At 43.4% G+C, this 17,321-nt stretch overlaps 1 protein-coding gene across 2 annotated transcripts in view; it reads right to left on the bottom strand.

The window, feature by feature from the left end:
- NBR1 (NBR1 autophagy cargo receptor) overlaps positions 1 to 17,321 on the bottom strand; it is a 187,981-nt gene that overhangs the window by 109,236 nt on the left and 61,424 nt on the right. For both annotated transcript variants that reach the window (XM_077459505.1, XM_077459506.1), the window contains exon 4: positions 14,812 to 14,830. In XM_077459505.1, coding sequence (XP_077315631.1) covers positions 14,812 to 14,830 — 19 coding nt within the window. The remainder of the gene's footprint in view (positions 1 to 14,811; positions 14,831 to 17,321) is intronic.

Raw genomic sequence — 17,321 nt, 5'->3', positions numbered from 1 at the left:
CTGAAGGCAATTGGTTCCACTAGATTTCAGTTAGGGGTATGAGAGTAAAGGGGGCCGAGTACAAATGCACACCACACTTTTCATATATTTGTAAAAAAAAATTGGAAAACCATTTATCATTTTCCTTCTTACTTCACAATTATGTGCCACTTTGTGTTGGTCTATCACATAAAATACCAATAAAATATATTTATGTTTTTAGTTTTAACGTGGCAAAATGTGGAAAATTTCAACTTATATGAATACTTTTTCAAAGCACTGTAAGTTTTTCCTTAATTGGGTTCAATTTAAAGTGAGCCTGTAAGTACAGAAAAATGTGAACTGCCATTGCCGATTTTCAAAGGCACTGGCTTTACTGCAAATACTTTGCAAGTCACTCACACAGAACAAGTATGGAGGCAGTTACATCAGCAAAGTCGTTACCTCTGCCCTGCATACTTCTTTGAAGCCAATGACTCACTTCAGGGTGACATTGCTGAAATCTGTACCTTTAAAATCAAAGTCAGCAATGGTAGTTTCCTCAATCCTCCTATTTTCTTATTCCATGTTTTACATGTGATATTTTTGGGTTTGCACCTATGTGACTAAATGACAATTACATTCAGGATCTTACAGCTTTGGTGTAGACCAGCTGGCAAATCTTCACCAGGTAATCAAACAGCTCTGCCATTTACCTTCTGAGCAGAAAGCAACCTGCACTATGTCTCTGGTCTGATTTGTATGAATTGCTATATGCGAAGCACAATAACAAGCAAGCTGCAGAACCAGACAATTCGCACCAAAATGAATAAAAATCCAATCGATTCTTTATCCCGATATACATTTTCCCACTAGGGGGCCAATGAACCCTAAGCCCTTGTACACACGGTCGGAAATTCCAGCGGAATCTTTCCTATCGGACCGTTTTGGCGGATATTCCGACTGTGTGTGGTCTGCATTGGACTGTTTCCGTTGGAATATCCGACGGACCAACTTTTCCAACTTGCCGGTAAAATTTTCCGACCAAATGCTCTGATCGGACATACTCCGATCATGTGTAGCCTACTACAACAGACAAAGTGCCACGCATGCTCAGATCAAATTCCTAGAGCAAAGCTATTGGCTACTAGCCTGAACGTAGTCCCCTTGTAATGAAATAACGTCATCACGTTATGTACAATCGGATTTTCCGACAACTTGGTCTGACCATGTGTATGCAACATCACTTCCGGACCTCTTCCGGAATTAATCCGTCGGAATTGGTTGTCGGAATCTCCGACCGTGTGTACAAGGGCTTACATAGCATTTGTTGATTTCTGATTACCTGACAAAATACCAGCTGGATCACACAGATTGCACAGAAAGACTCTTGGGGTATCACATTTTATAAATGTAGAGCCACACAAAAGACAGATAAAAATGGCACAAATAATGCAGCTCGGGTTTTTCCCTTCTGCAACCCACTGTACAGCAGGGAGCAGACTGTGAGATGGGTAAGCAGCAAACGGAGAAAGTTGGTTATGCTGCAGTGCTCGTGTGCTGGGGACCAGTTGACTAAAAACATATGATTTATAAGAAAAATTTAAATAAATTATAAATTAAATTATAAATTATAAAATAAATCAGATTTTTTTTATTTTTATAAATCTAATTTTATTATCAAAGTTAAATATTTTAATAAAAATGCTTTTGGAGTAAAAATCTAATCTAAAGATAATTTTCTATTTAAGATATATTAATAATTTTGTTCAGCATGAAATGGAACTTAGTTATGTACCATTCTACAATATTTACATTTTTAGTAAACCCATTCAATGAATCCAAGCTCTGCAAGCTGACATAACATGCACTGCATTAATAAAGTCACACAATTTCACAGTAACTACCAGCAAGAATAAGTCCTTACATTTAAAGAGCACCTGTCATTTCAGATACGGCATGGCAGCGCCTGTTAGCGGGCATCCACTCGCCTGCTGCAATGACATCTCTTATTGTTGTGTCACTGCCACATCACCAGCCGCCCCATTAAAGTGAATGGGACTGTCAGTGAGTCAAGAGGGTCAGAGGAGGAGCAGCTGCAGGACAGAGATAAAAGTTGTTCTTTAAAATATATAAATTAGATCAAGTTGATTTAAATCAAGCCTTTTTACTAGTGATTTAAATAGACTTGATTTAAATCAAAGCTACCCTGGCTGACAAGGAGCATGCTGATTGTAGTAACGAGTAGAGTGACAGAGAAATTATCTGCTTCTCCTTTTACTGTCCAGTCACAGGCTGGGGGAGGGACAAGAGCTGTATATGTTACTTTGACTACAGCAAGGAAAAAAATCAGGTCTCATCCCTTCCAGACAGGCTGTGGTACATTGCTGAGCAATGTAGATCTCAGATCAGAAATATAAATCCTATTGCCTGAGAAAACAGCTTCCAAATACAGTATGTATTTCATTTGTGCATTTAGTCATTTGCCAGCTTAAAGTGGTTGTAAACCTTTACAGACCACTTTTGACCTATAGGTAAGCCTAGATTAAGGCTAACCTGTAGGTCCAAGAAATATCTCCTAAACCTGCACGGTTTAGGAGAAATTAGCAAAAAGACAGGCACAGCTGTCTACGGCGCTTAGGCACACTGAGCATGCCGCTGCTAACGGCGATATGCCGTTAGTGGCGGCTCCCATGCGCGGGAGTTACATCATTGGGAATCCGGCCAATCACAGCGCCGGAGCCACGATACCTGGAAAGAAGATGGATGCTCCATGGAAGAGGGGACAGCGGTGACATCGCTGGCTCCTGTGTCAGGTAAGTGACACATAATGGGCTACTATGCATTATGCTTTACCTTTGCAGGGAAACAAAGAGGAAGGAAACCCATCAGGGTTTACTTCCTCTTTAAGCTCTATAAAAAAAATATATCTGCTCCTTTAATACAAAAACATTTTAACAATTGACAAAAATTTAAACCAAGGTACAAGATAATGCAAAAACTGATGTTTAGGTGCATACCAATCCCCCACTGAAAACATATATACACAAACAAGCTCTAAATAAGGAACTTTTCTATTTGGGTCCATTTTGGTCTGTCAAATATACCATTGAGGAAGTTTTGTTATATCTGTCTGATTAATGATCATGCCTGAAATATTGTGAGCTGATCATTTTCTGTGCTTGCTGACTGCAGACTCAATCATAAATTGCAATGATTTTGGAACTACAGAACCATGCTCTTTTCATGGAGAATATGACAGGGGGTCTGCTGTAGTCCTATCCTGTTTTTATTGTCCTGATACAGAAGGGAGAGGGAGTGCCATTCTAGCACTGGAAGTGTGTTACTGGCAGAATCACCAGGTGAAAAATAAGGAAAATCAGAGCCGGTAACATCTTTTTCCAGGAGTCTCAGGACAGCCACCTTTGAGAGACCTCAGCTCCTCCCTTCACAGGAAGCACTGCCTTAGCTTCAAGATTTAAGCCCCTCCTGCCCCACTGGACCCTCTAAGAGTCTTCTAAGAGTACATCCAGACAGCTGGGGAGACACAACAACATGTCATTCACATAACATTTAATGCTGAATGATCCCTTGTCAGAGACTCCATTAGCATGTTAGGGAATTGAACCAGCGGGTGCTGCTAGACGGAACTGAAAGACTCCTGGAAAAAGACGTTACCATTACGTAACTCTGATTTTCCCTAAATATCATCTTTTAGGACAGCCACCTTTAAGAAGAAACGAGCACTTAAACCTAGGGTGGCACCACTGCTTGCAGGACCCCTTTCTCCCCCCTGAAGGTCCAATCCTTAGCGATCCACAGGTCCAACAGGTGTAGTGTTTGACCAAGGTGCTACGACCTTTTAATACCAAACTTATGTTAACCCACAGGATTGAAACAGTTGGCAAAATAATTTCTTGGCCTCTGTGAAACTTCACAGCCACCCTCTTTAAAAAAAAAAAAAAAAAAAAAAATAAACTGGTACAGAAATATTTGTAGAAAAGGGGGCCTCCAATTGCTTGTCTCTGGTAGATGGAGCAGGTTTCTTCTTTCCTGCTACTTAACACTGCCACAACCCCATTCGAGAAGCTCTTGCCTTTAGTAATTCTTCCTTGGAAGCCATGCAGGGAGAATCCACCACTCCACCTGGGGAGAGCAGAATGGACCTCCAGATGAAGGTCCTCCCAGATTGGTAGTATCCAGGAAGGTTCCACGCCAGATCATACCGACTTGGGAACCACAGCCTCCTGGGCCAATGCGGTGCAATGAAAATAGGAGACATAACCTTGGTTTAAAGATAAATAGGAGCAGGTCATCCAGATAGGTGATTATTGAAATGCCCATGAGTCGCATGCCTTCCCTAGTTCTACTGTCAGCCTGAGAAACTTTTGACAGCTCTCCACCATGGAAATGTGCAGATAAGTGTCCCTCCGGCCTGCGATTGCCATTAAGCAGTTTGGAGGGGGGGGACTGAGTCTATACGGAGCCTTCTGTAAGTTATTCTGTTCCCCTAGGCCCTGAATTTAGGGAAGTCCTTGAGTCGGGAGTTGTGTAACACAGGAAGAACAGGCCTTCTCTATATGAAGTGCCATGTTTGGGGTGCAAACCCAGAAAAGTGCTGGTAGGCAGAAATTCTAACCATTTAGCCAATGTTCTGCCACTTTTATCCCTCTGGTCATGAAGTGATAAAAGCTTCTATTCGTGGATTCCCAGAGTGGCACAGATGGCTCCCAAGAGATCCTCCACCTCCTCCAGGGAAGGCTCTTAGCGAGAGGGTCTAAAGGACTATCCAACTCCTCTACCTCTGACTCCACCTGGGAGTCTGAAGAAGCGCTAACTGGCTCCTCTACCTCCCTTGAAAAGAAGGATTTCCTTACCGGGTCTTGCCACCATTTGTAAGGCTTCCACCCAAGCTTCCAGTACCGGGAACACCCTTTTACAACAACATACTGATGTGGCAATGGTAACTAGGCCCTTGCCTATTTTGAGCATACTCTGCTCTTACTATTCAAGCCCCAAGCAGGTGATACCCTGTCTGAGACTGAACCTATGGTTTGAGTGCTGCTAGTCTGGAGTGGCAGCCACTAATCCACTGTTGATACAATGTTTAGGATTTTTCAGGGAGGGTAGTAAGGCGGACGCCTTTCCGTGCAGCTTGGCAAACTGGTAATGAGCGGCAGGGGGGTGGGCTTGCAAATTCAAGCCGGGGACCCCTCCTTACCGTCCCCAGAAGAAACTACTGGAGGAGACCACTACCTGCTATGGAAGGAAGGACCAATCTTCCTCCGGACCATTCGGGAGGACGAACCCCCTATTTTGCCCAGCCTTTCTGACCCCAAGACCTCTTTGGATTGTCGGCCTTTGGGACCCTGAAGCGCAAAACTTATTCCTTGCTTGCTTCCCTGTACTACACAAGATGGGAAAGGACTCTCACCCCCATTAGCCATCTGATCCTAACAGTTTACAGACCAGGACCTAACCAAAACAAGCCTTCCGTGAGAATCCTGGAAATGCTGGGCATTGCAGCTCCTCAGGCTCACTGCACAAAAGGGCATGCTGGGCATTGCAGTTCCTCAGGCTTAGTGCACAAAGGAAAAAAATATGCAGCGCTTACAATTATACAAAGGAAAACGTGTATACAAATCTAAACAATATTGTGATAATGTCCAACATGTGAAAAACCAACAGAAATGTGGTAAAAAACTAAAAAAGTCTAGTGAAAATGGACAATGGCCGTAGGTTAGTATTTTTAGTACTTGTAGAATAGTAGACGTCAATGAAGGTCAAGAGGTAAGGGAATCTTGTGAGGAGACTGCCACCAATTATCTGAAGGCTTACCAAAAAGGTTGGACTTGCAGGGGCATATACCTCTCAAGTGAAACAGGCTTGGGTGACAAACACCATTGGTGATGTGGAACCAGCGACAATCCAGATGGCCTCGGTCAAACTAACACACAGAGTATGTGAAACACACAGAGTATGGTGCAGCCGATGGGGAGGAAGCCCAAGGAGGTTAAAATCAGCTCACACGGTAAAACCAGAATGACAAAAAAGGTTCCACATAGTGTGATAACGTTTCAGATCTTTTAAATAAAATTTGTAAAAAATTGAACACTCATGTCAATCAAAGGTTAATGGCATAAGATGGCACAATGGTGATGGCAGCATTTCACCCGATGCATTTTGCCTGATTAGACTTCATCTGGGGTATAAGTGACAGCTGTCACCAGTGTGCTTTTATAGGTAATGTGGCCCCAAATTGAATATCCGTCTACCGGAAGTTCCGGTTGGGTAAACGTCACTTCCGGTCAGAAGCGAAGATGAATATGTCTTAAATATAAAAAAATGACAAACACTAACGACCCATAAATATTTTAGGATGAAATGTGTATAAACCGCACTTCTATGTGGGCTGCTGACCAGCCACAACATCAAAGTGCAGAAAAAAACGGAGCCGTGATGTTAAGCAAAACAATGCATCGTCATCTCTGATTAAACCAGAAGTTAACGCGCCTCAAGCCTCGCTTCGAGTGGACGCCATCATCACTTCCGGATGTAAAAAAGTAGGGATGCACCGAAATTTCGGCCGCCGAAACATATCGGCCGAAAATAGCAGTCTCACTATATACAACAATGGGCATATAATAAACCAATTTAATAAAATAAGCATATCTAAAATATGGTTAAAAGAAAAAAAATGATGGTATTCTTACAAGGCAGAATCTCCCATGAATGACCAGCTATAAACATGAAAATATCATGCTTTGTTAAAAAAAAAATGTATGCCCCACTCCATATTCCAAATGGGAAGTGGGACTGTAACTGCTATAGCCAAAAAGTTTCCAATCTAGAAACACCCCTAGTAGATGCCTCCCCTCTCCATGGAGGAACAAATCTGTCAATGACCATAAATTCTGTACCCCTGGGATCACAGTTGTGGAATTCTTGATAATGGCGAGGAACAGTATTTTTAATGCTCCCATTTTTTTATTTTGTTAATATGTTTACCAATCCTAATGGAAAACGCATGTATGGTATGACAAACACTGTTTACCACATGGGCAGGTCAAAAAGTACATGACATTGGTGGTAGCACCTGTACAGAATTGTTTGATGGGAAATGTGCATTTAGTGATGGTGGATGAAAAATCGACGACACGTCCTCTGCAGATGTTATACCGACATACTGTGCATTTCTTGCATGTATAATATCTGATTAAATTATGAGAAAAGGATGATCTAACAGGTGGGATGATAACATTGGAGGCAATCTTACTCCTTAGGGATGGAGCTCCCCTGTAGATGACCTTTGATTTTTCTGGAATCGATGATCCCAGAATCTGGTTACTCTTCAACACATCCCAATGATGATCAACAATAGATTTTATTTGTTTATATTGTATTGAAAAGGATGTCAGTAGGGACCATTTAAAAGATTCATCTGGATCTTTTGGAGGATTGACACCCAGCAAAGATGCACGGTCAATAGGTAGAACTTGTTGAAGGTCAGAATCTACTTCATCCTGTCAGTAACGCTCATCAAGAAACCGTCTGTTTTAAATATGTTAGGTAGGTCCTTGAATGTGTTAATGTCAGAACAATTTCTGCGTAAGCACAGGAATTGACTCTTAGGGACTGAACGTAACCAGGATCTGTGGCGACAACTGTCAGTTGGAATAAATCCGTTATGATCCGTAGGTTTAAAAGTAAGTACTGAACTTGAATTGGTGGGCACATAATTCTATTTTGAGGTCCAAAAAATGAATCTTGGCCTGACTGAACTCATAAAGATAAAACAATGCCTCCATCATTCCTGTTGAGAGATGAGAAAAATTGAGACAGAGATTCAGGGGTGCCATCCCATAGGAGGAGGATGTCGTGTTTGGCATAGACGACATCCTCCTCCCACTTGGCCATAAACAGATTGATGAGACTGGGGGCAAATTTTTTTAAAAGTTAAAACTCGTTATCAAACCAAAAGTAATTAAGCGGAGTAGCAAACCCAAGTAGTTTGACAATGTAATCAGCCTGGACATAAGTAAGAGTGTGATCTCTTAAGAAAATAATGCACCACTTCAACCCCTCTGTGGTGAGGGATACAAGTGTATAATAAGGCCACATCTGCGGTGTCCATAATGTAATCACCTCCCACATTAACTGCCTCCAACAATTTGCCAATGCCTGATAAAAGGAGAACGCATGCTCCGAACGCGAGCGCTGTAGCTACGCCCCCCGATCTCAAGCAGCTGACGTTCTCCACCTGCTGACGTGCTCATTGTAGGACACAAACACCCGGAGCGACGGAAGCCACCGGAAGCGACTGGGGTCTGATTCCCTACTACAGCCCAGCAAGACACACTGGATGATAGCGGAGGACGGCCACGGAGATCTATTATACCCGTTTTTATCTACTGAAATGTGAGTGCACATCTTTTAAATTATAAATAAATCCATGTTTTAATAGACATACTACTCAGAGCGGCGCTGCTCTACCTCTCTTTTCTCCTATGTTATAGAGTCCCTTCTACTCTCTGTAGCCGGCTGCCACTCACAACATTCGCCAGAACTTATGAACATAAGTCTGAACTGTAAAAACTGTTCTGAATTGCCACACGAACCCCCCCCCCCCCCCCCCAGTCTTTTCTCATCCCCATTTTTCTTCAACCATCTTATGACTGTTCACTAGCAGCTCCCACCAGCGCTCCATCCTCCTCCTTTTTACTTAATTGTATCTCTGGTGTCTGAGGTAAGAGTTTTTCTAACAAGGGGTTGGAGGAAGAGAAGAAAAAAAAATATAGGTGCATCGACCGATACGTGACGTGATGGAGTCAATTCCCCTAATAATTGGATGTTGCTGGGCATTGCAGTTCCTCAGTCTTACTGCACAAAAGGACATGCCGGGGCAATGTCGTTCCTCAGGCTTACTACACAAAGGGCATGCTGGGCACTGCAGTTCCTCAGGCTTACTGCACAAAGGGCATGCTGGTCATTAAAGTTTCTCAGGCTTACTGCTCACTTTTAAAACCAAATGCAAGGCCATACTCCTAAGCAGAGTGTCACCAGGAGCGTCCCTAGGACCAAACTCCACCAAGGTCCCAGTAACTACTCCCAACCCCTCGACAACTAGAGGGGTCTACACCCATGGAGCTATCGGGTAAAAGGAAAAAGGAATACCCACTTCAGGGTTCCTCTCACCTTAGTGGCTGGTGCTGACATTACCAGCAGTAGCCTGGGCTGCCTCTGCCCCAGACATCTCCCGCTGAGGATCGTGGTGGCCCCACTTTCCTGAGCAACTTGCTGACATCTTAAAGCGGGATTCCACCCTAAAGTGGAACCTCCGCTGATCGGATCCCTCCCCCCCTCCGGTGTCACAATTGACACCTTTCAGGGGGGAGGGGGGTGGAGATACCTGTCAAAGACAGGTATTTTCACCCACTTCCGGGCATAGACTCCCGTGGGAGTCTACGCCATTTCCTGCCCTGCCGCGTTGTCTGCTGGGACACACACGGGTCCCAGTGACAGCGCGGAGATTTCCTATTGCGCGGCACAACTCGCGCATGCGCAGTAGGGAACCGGGAAGTGAAGCCGATTCGCTTCACTTCCTGATTCCCTCACCTATAATGGTGGCGGCAGCAGCCGAGGGCCGAGCGATCGATCGGCCTCGGCATCGCTGGAACCCGGGACAGGTGAGTGTCCATTTATTAAAAGTCAGCAGCTGTAGTATTTATAGCTGCTGGCTTTTAATATTTTTTTTTTTTGGTGGAATCCCTCTTTAAGCTTTACAGGCTCACACCAGCCAGAGCCTGACCCTCTCTCATAAACCGGGGCTGGAACCGAAAGCCACGGCCCCAGCAGATGTGCATGCCCCCACCGGACATGACGTCACTACGTCCTCCAGTCCAGCTTCAAGCTCCCTAACTGGCCACACAGAACACGGGGAGGAATGAGAGAAGGGCCCCCGAAGCTTCTTCCCCACCCTCAGGAGAAGCTGGGGTGGCTAATCGGCAGACCTAATGGTACCTTCCCCAAGGTTCCACCCTCCAAAAAATAGAGATAGGGAGAGCTTCTCCCTACAGTAAAAACCGTCTTCAACCTCCCGAGTTGATCAGCCCTGGTTCCCAGCGATTTATCCCCCACCAGAGGAAACACCAAAACTGGGGGTCCAGTGGGGCAGGAGGGGATTAAATCTTGAAGCTAAGGCGGTGTTTCCTGTGAAGGGAGGAGCCGAAGTTTCTCAAAGGTGGTTGTCCTGAAAGACGTTTAGGGGAAAATGCTTGAATAAAGAAAAACTATGCAGCCGCCACATCATGGACTGGTAAGCTGCAATATACTACATTATTGTTTCTGAGTTTAGATACGCTTAAAAAAAAAAAAAAAAAAAAAAAAAAAAAAAAAACATATCCCACATAATAGTCATAGTGCCAATCTCATGATGACTAACATCATGTGTTCTCAATGAGAACTCTGTTCTGCCTATTAAGTGCAGAGAAACCAGTATGCTGTACATAGCCAAGTCACTAAATAATTGCAGTAACATTTGATATTATTTATATTAATGTGGTGTAGATTAACTGCTTGAGAGCTTAAGAAAAAGTAGAACAATAACCCCCATTAATCCAGCAGCAGCTATAAAACACTGACAGGAAGGGCTTTCATGGCAAGAGATACCCTATTGGTCTCTTCCATCATAACTGCTTCTGCCTGCCTGTAAGCATCATGCAGAATTTTTAACAGTGTGCGTTGACAGATGTTCTGGTGTTTCCTACGGGTTACCTATGTGTCCAGTTGATGCTCTGAATCTCAAATCACACTTCCCCCCCTACTGTAGCCAGCAACAGACAGCTGCCAAAGCGGTAATGCACATCCATATTCTGCAAAAACCCTGGTTGATCCTGCTGTTTGCAGTCCCTCCCTATGTCCCCACTGCAGCTGGGGATTGTGCAGAGCAGCTTTTGGCAGCTAGTGCACATGCTCAGTTTTCAGTGTATTTCTATGCAGAGCATTTCTCCACTGATCTGCAAATTATATACAGTTTGTAAATCACAGCCCACTCCCTCCCTGTTCCTCCATGCTCACTTACCAGCTAAACATGATGGTGGGTGAGATATCACATCCGGATTGATGGCGTCATCACATCCCTCCTATTTTCTTAGCCCATACACACAATAATACAGGCTGCTATGACCCAACATGTGACTGGCATAAATACACTCACACCAGGTTATTGCCAAAAATAATAGAGATTCGATTTCAACGATATATTTGTATGACAATTTAAAAGAGTTTTTTTATATTATTTGATTTTTATTGTGTACTCCAAAGAATCCAATGTTTTTTTTGAACATGTAACCTGCAGTAGAGAACTAGAAGCTCCTTCTGCCACTGTTTCCCAACAGACAAGCTGGGAACGAGCTGGGTCTCATAATGGCAGCATACCGATTAGGGAAAAAAGGTAGATTTTTTTTTCATCTTTTTTTTTTTTAAATAATTATCCATTATCCTTATACAGAAAGAGAAGGGATAATGTAAATTAAACAGTCTGTTTTAGTATCACTTTAATGTACTCAGCATACATTTACTTCCCCCTCTGTGCTGTGATGACATGACTTTTAAATTTTAAGCAACACGTGTCAGAAAAAGGCTTATTCTTCAGGTGGTAATACTCAAAGCACGTGGCAGCTCTGCTACTCCCTGTGAACCAAGGATATGTGTGTGAGCCCCTTAGTCTGTATGGGAATGAAGTCCTGTGCCCACCGCTGTGAGTCCTAGCCAGAAAGGGAGCTTGCCAATGCTCCAGGCAAAAGTAGAGAGAGTATTGGTCAAGACGTTCTGTAGAATAGTGAATGGCAGTCTCAACCTGGACCCCAGTGAACAGGCCATGTCTCCAACATGCGTGACTCCACCCACCAGAATGAAACATGTTGGGGGCATGGCCTGGTGGGGGCCCAGACTGCCATTCGCTATCATACAGCAGGTCTTGACTTGATGTGCGGCCCCCAGGACACCTAGACAATCTCTACAATAGCGCTGCTACTCCCACTCAGTTAGTATCAGGTATAGCTGAACGCTTCATCCCGATACCGAATATTAGATCTCACAGCAATTATGTTGTGACTTTATTTATGTATATCAGTTTGACTGCATTTCTGCATACGATCAGAATTCATGTGCTTGGCTTATATGACTCAGGTCACATCAGAACACAGTTCTCATTATGAACATTATTATGTCATTATTTTGGAGGAGGACAAAATTAGAATGAGACTTGGGGAACTTAACATTAATAAATCACCGGTACTGGATGGCTTGCACCCGAGGGTACTTAGGGAACTCAGTCAAGTAATTGCCAGACCATTGTTCCTAATTTTTACTGACAGTCTGACTGGAATGGTACCAGCGGATTGGAGAAAAGCCAATATAGCACCAATATTTAAAAAAGGGCCCTAAATGCATCCCTGGGAATTACAGACCAGTTAGCCTAACATCAATAGTATGCAAGCTCTTGGAGGGGATGATAAGGGACTATATACAAGATTTTAGTAATGAAAACAGTATCATTAGCAGTAATCAGCATGGATTCATGAAGAATCATTCTTGCCAAACCAATCTATTAACCTTCTATGAGGAGGAGAGTTGTCTTCTGGATAAAGGAAGGTCTGTAGACTGGATTTTGCAAAACCATTTCCCCAATTTGACTAAACCAGCCCATGACAGAGCAGGTAATATGAATATCCTATTTTACATCACCCCATCTGTTGTGTCCCGTGGCTAGGCTCAGCTGGTACTCAGGAGGTAACCCTCCCAGGCAGCTGTGAATGTGTTTCTTACTGTATGGCCTTAGTAGCTATACTAGCCGTAGTGGGTTATTAATGTAACAGTCTGGCAGCCTCCTTGGTATAGCACACGGACAGCTTCATCACACAGCCTCACCCTTACATGTATACTACAGAGTGCATAACCGGGGATATCATTATTTGACATTGCTGATATAACCTCTAACCCTTTCTGTTACACATTTCTGTTTTTACCATAACCGCTCTCATCTGTTTTTGACTGTTAAACTGTATCATCTTGAAAATAAAAGGAAGGAATTACAAAAAAAATGTACAATTACATAAAGACCTAGCAAAAAGCACCAATTTGTTTTCAGGGACGGAAACATGGGCTTAAATCCTTGGTGTACGGCCACGCCGAAAATGTCATCACAAAGGTCCAAACTCAGCTGTGTTTTTTTTATTATGTTTTTTAACAGACTCCAATGTCCATGCTACATGGTGTGAACAGATGAATCTCAAGCTGTGGCTATCATATCTTGACAGTTGCCCAGGCCAGCCATCACCATATCCGAATATTGATGCAGGGCAGGAGGGGGAGGACAGGTCCAGCCACTGAGCAAGTTTTGGCAAGTTCATTAGTAGCCAACCAAAATTCCCTCCCAGTTTGGCACAGTACTACAATCGCCACCGTGTTCCTTAAATACCCAACACATATTAACCACTTTCCGACCAGCCGCCGCAGCTGTACTGCCGCAACATGGCTTGGCTGCCTGAATCTCCATCATGTTACGTCGCTTCTTCTGGTGGCCACTAGGGGCATGCGCGCTCGCTGCTCGCCCCGGAGCGGATGTGAGTGCCCGGCGGTCTCGATGAGCACCAGGTTCTCGCGATCACTCGTGATGCAGCGAGAACCGGGATCTCTGCGTGTAAACACAGAGGTCCCGTTTCTCTGTGGGGAGAAGAGACAGATCGTGTGTTCATACAAGGTATTAACACCGATCTATATCTTTCCCTAGCAAGTCCCGTTCCCCCTTCAGTTAGAACATACACTAGGGAACACAATTAACCCCTTGATCGCCCCCTAGTGTTAACCCCTTACCTGCCAGTGACATTTTTACAGTAAGCAATGCATTTGTATTGCACTGATCGCTGTATAAATGCCAATGGTCCCAAAAATGTGTAAAAATTGTCCTATGTGTCTGCAATAGTGTTGCAGTTATGATAAAAAAAAAAAAAAAAAAAAAACGCAGATTGCCACCATTACTAGTAAAAATAAAAAATAAATATCAATAAAAATGCTATAAATCTATCCCCTATTTTGTAGAGGCTATAACTTTTGCACAAACCAATCAATATATGCTTCTTGATTTTTATTACCAAAAACATGTAAAAGAATACATATCGGCCTAAACTGAGAAAAACATTTTTTTATTTTTTTTTAGGCAAAAAGGGGGATATTTATTATGGCAAAAAAGCACAAAATATTGTGTTTTTTTTTTTTTTTAATTTACGCAATTTTTTTTTTTTTAGTGCAAAAAATAAAAAACACAGAGGTGATCAAATGCCACCAAAAGAAAGCTCTATTTGTGGGGAAAAAAAGGATGTCAATTCTGTTTGGGTGCAACGTTGCACACCCACGCAATTGGCAGTTAAAGCGACGCAGTGCCGTATCGCAAAAAGTGCTCTGGTTAGGAAGGGGGTAAAATCTTCTGGGGGTGAAGCGGAACCTATTACACAGGTTCTGAGGCAAATATAATGCATATAGAGCACTAAGTGGGTTTAATTAGCACCTTAATCAGCCACAGAACCTGTGTAATTAATATGCGTTCGGGTTTAAAGGGCTGATGTGGCAACTTTACCACAGACACCTATACTGCAGACTTCATCTCAAATTACCTAGAGATTAGCACTGCAGATACTACAAAGCCCATCAGTAAATCTCTTTAAGCAACATATCTTCTTAGTAGGAATGAAAAGACTTGAATGGACAGGCAGATTGTAATAAGGCAACAAAAGCAGATAAAATCAATTAGAAAAATAATCTAAGACAAAGCCTTTTATTTCCGTTGGCACTCACCTTGACTGTTCACAGACACCTGAAATAAAAAGAATACAGCTGTGTTAAAAATAAATGCATTTTAAAACAAAAAAAAACAATTAAAAAAAAAAAAGTTTTGTCTTTTTTCACAGGAGTGAATATCTTGCTAGATTTTATAGGCCTTTTGCGTTTTTTGTCTACGCCAGATTCGTATGCTGATGTACACTATACCATAAGTGACACTAAACAATACCATTATTCTCTCCAAAAATCCACACACGCTAGGATCCTGTGGTCCTTGTATAGCACAAAGGGTGTAATGGATGCGATTAAGGGAATCATGAAACGTCTATTCCAATGTATATAGGAGTACATGTTTTATATGCCTGACATATCAGCTTCAGTTTATCAGCCTTAAGACATATTCAGATATTTTGCAAACTCACCCTTCCCTAGCTTAGGAACTGGACTGACAGTCAACCGTTAACAAAAAGTTTGCACCTGCTTCTGAGAATACATTCAAATTATAACAACATAACACCAACGGTTTAAAAAAGAAGCAAGAACATGGCCACTTCCTCATGGACGTCCCAGCTAAAGGCCAAAACTTTGTCACATGCTTTGTCCTAATGTATTTTTATGTTTGTGGTTTGTATGTGCCAGTCGTGTTGACGTAGCTCTTAATCTTTAATGGAATTGTATAAAAATCTTGAGAAGTGGAAATATTAAACAGAAGTTTTTTCAAAGCGTGCATACTTTTATGTTCAATCTGATCAGGGGTAGATATAATATCTGACTTTTGTTCTGAATTCAAAACAGGGGCAAATCACACTTGAAATACGGGAACCTTTGAGCTTTGAGAAGCACTCTAGCTAATAATGAAATGTAATAAGTGGTAATAATCCCTTGGATTTTTGTACTTACCGTAAAATCCTTTTCTCTGAAGTTCATTGACAGACACAGCTCCTTTAATTCTTGACCTTAGGGTTATCTCACCACCTTCAGGAGAGGACTAGGCAGAACATGTAAAACCAGCAACACTGCACAGCACCGCCCAGGGGGTGGTCCTTCTGGCTATAACCCCTCACCCTGCTTCCTGCAGCTCAGTTCGTCAAAAAGCAGTGTCTGTCAATGAACTTCAGATAAAAGGATTTTACAGTTAGTACAAAAATCCCATTTTCTCTTTCTTTCATTGACAGACACAGCTCCTTTGATTCTTGACCTTAGGGATGTCCCCAAGCAGTGTCAAAAAGAGGGGTGGAAACAGCAAAACATAACTTCACCCACAACAAAAGGAACACCTTAACAGAGGAGTTGCCATCTTAAACAGCCGCCATCAAAAACTGCGGCCAACTTATGCACCAAAAGATGCATTCACAACAACTTGCAACTGAAAGAAGGTGTAAATTGCAACCTTACACAGCTGCCTGTAAAACCTTGCAGCCGAAGCAAGTATCCGAAGATGCGCTTACATCAATTTTGTAGAATTTAGTGAAAGTGTGAACGGACGCCTTACACACCTGGGAGACAGACGCTTGATGTCGGAAAGCCCAGGAGGTTCCAATTGCCCTGGTGGAATGAGCCGTGACAGGAAAAGGGGGCGCCCGTCCCTTTAAGGCATAGGCCTGAACCACAATCTGTCTGATCAACCTAGAAATGGTGAACAACGAGACCGCAGACCTTTTTTTGGACCAGCCACCGAGACAGAGAGTATGACTTCCGGAAAGGAAGCCGTAGCAGACAGATACACCCGTAGAATCTGGACCACATACAGGGAATGTAAGGTAACTTCTTTCGGGTGCGTCAGCTTAGGACAAAGGGATGGTAACACAATATCTTCATTTAGAGGGAAAGCCGAAACCACCTTTGGAAGGAAAGAGGGCTGCGGACGTAGCACCACCTTATCCTTGTGGATGACCAGTTAGGCCAACTCAGAAACCCTCCTGGCAGATGTAATAGCCACTAGAAAGACTACTTTCTGAGAGCCATGCCCAGGGAACTCTTGTCCTGGACATAAACCTCTGCACCTTCCAATTGAGCCGAGAGGCCAGGAGGTCCACATCTGGTGTGTCCCACCATAGGTAAAGGAGCCGGTACGCATCCAGATGCAACGACCATTCCCCTGGGTCCAGCATCTGACAACTTAGGTAGTCCGCCTGACAGTTTTCTACACCCGGAATGTAAATGGCCGATAGGGCCAGCACGTGCCGCTCTGCCCACTGGAGGATGTGAGCGACCTCCTGTGCTGCGGCCGAGCTCCTTGTTCCTCCTTGATGGTTGACATATGCCACCGCCGTGGCGTTATCCAACTGAATCCTGATCAGACGCCCCTGTAGGACCATCCAGGAGGACCATGTGGAGCGGCACCGTATGATCGCCTAAAGATCAAGCACATTGATCGGCAGTTGGGATTCTTCCCAAGAACAGAGGCCCTGGGCTGACTGTACGCCCAAAACTCCCTCCCCCCCCCCCCAACCAGTCAGGCTGGCATCCGTTGTGATCACCGCCCAATGGATAGAAAGGAACGATCTCCCGGACCGAAAGGCCGG

Source organism: Lithobates pipiens, unplaced genomic scaffold (genome assembly GCF_037356315.1).
Source record: "Lithobates pipiens isolate NorthernLeopardFrog02 unplaced genomic scaffold, aLitPip1_a1.2 Scaffold_28, whole genome shotgun sequence".
Lineage (NCBI taxonomy): Eukaryota > Metazoa > Chordata > Amphibia > Anura > Ranidae > Lithobates > Lithobates pipiens.
The sequence above is the reverse complement of the archived record's forward strand: the minus strand, read 5'-3'. Positions and strand labels throughout refer to the sequence as shown.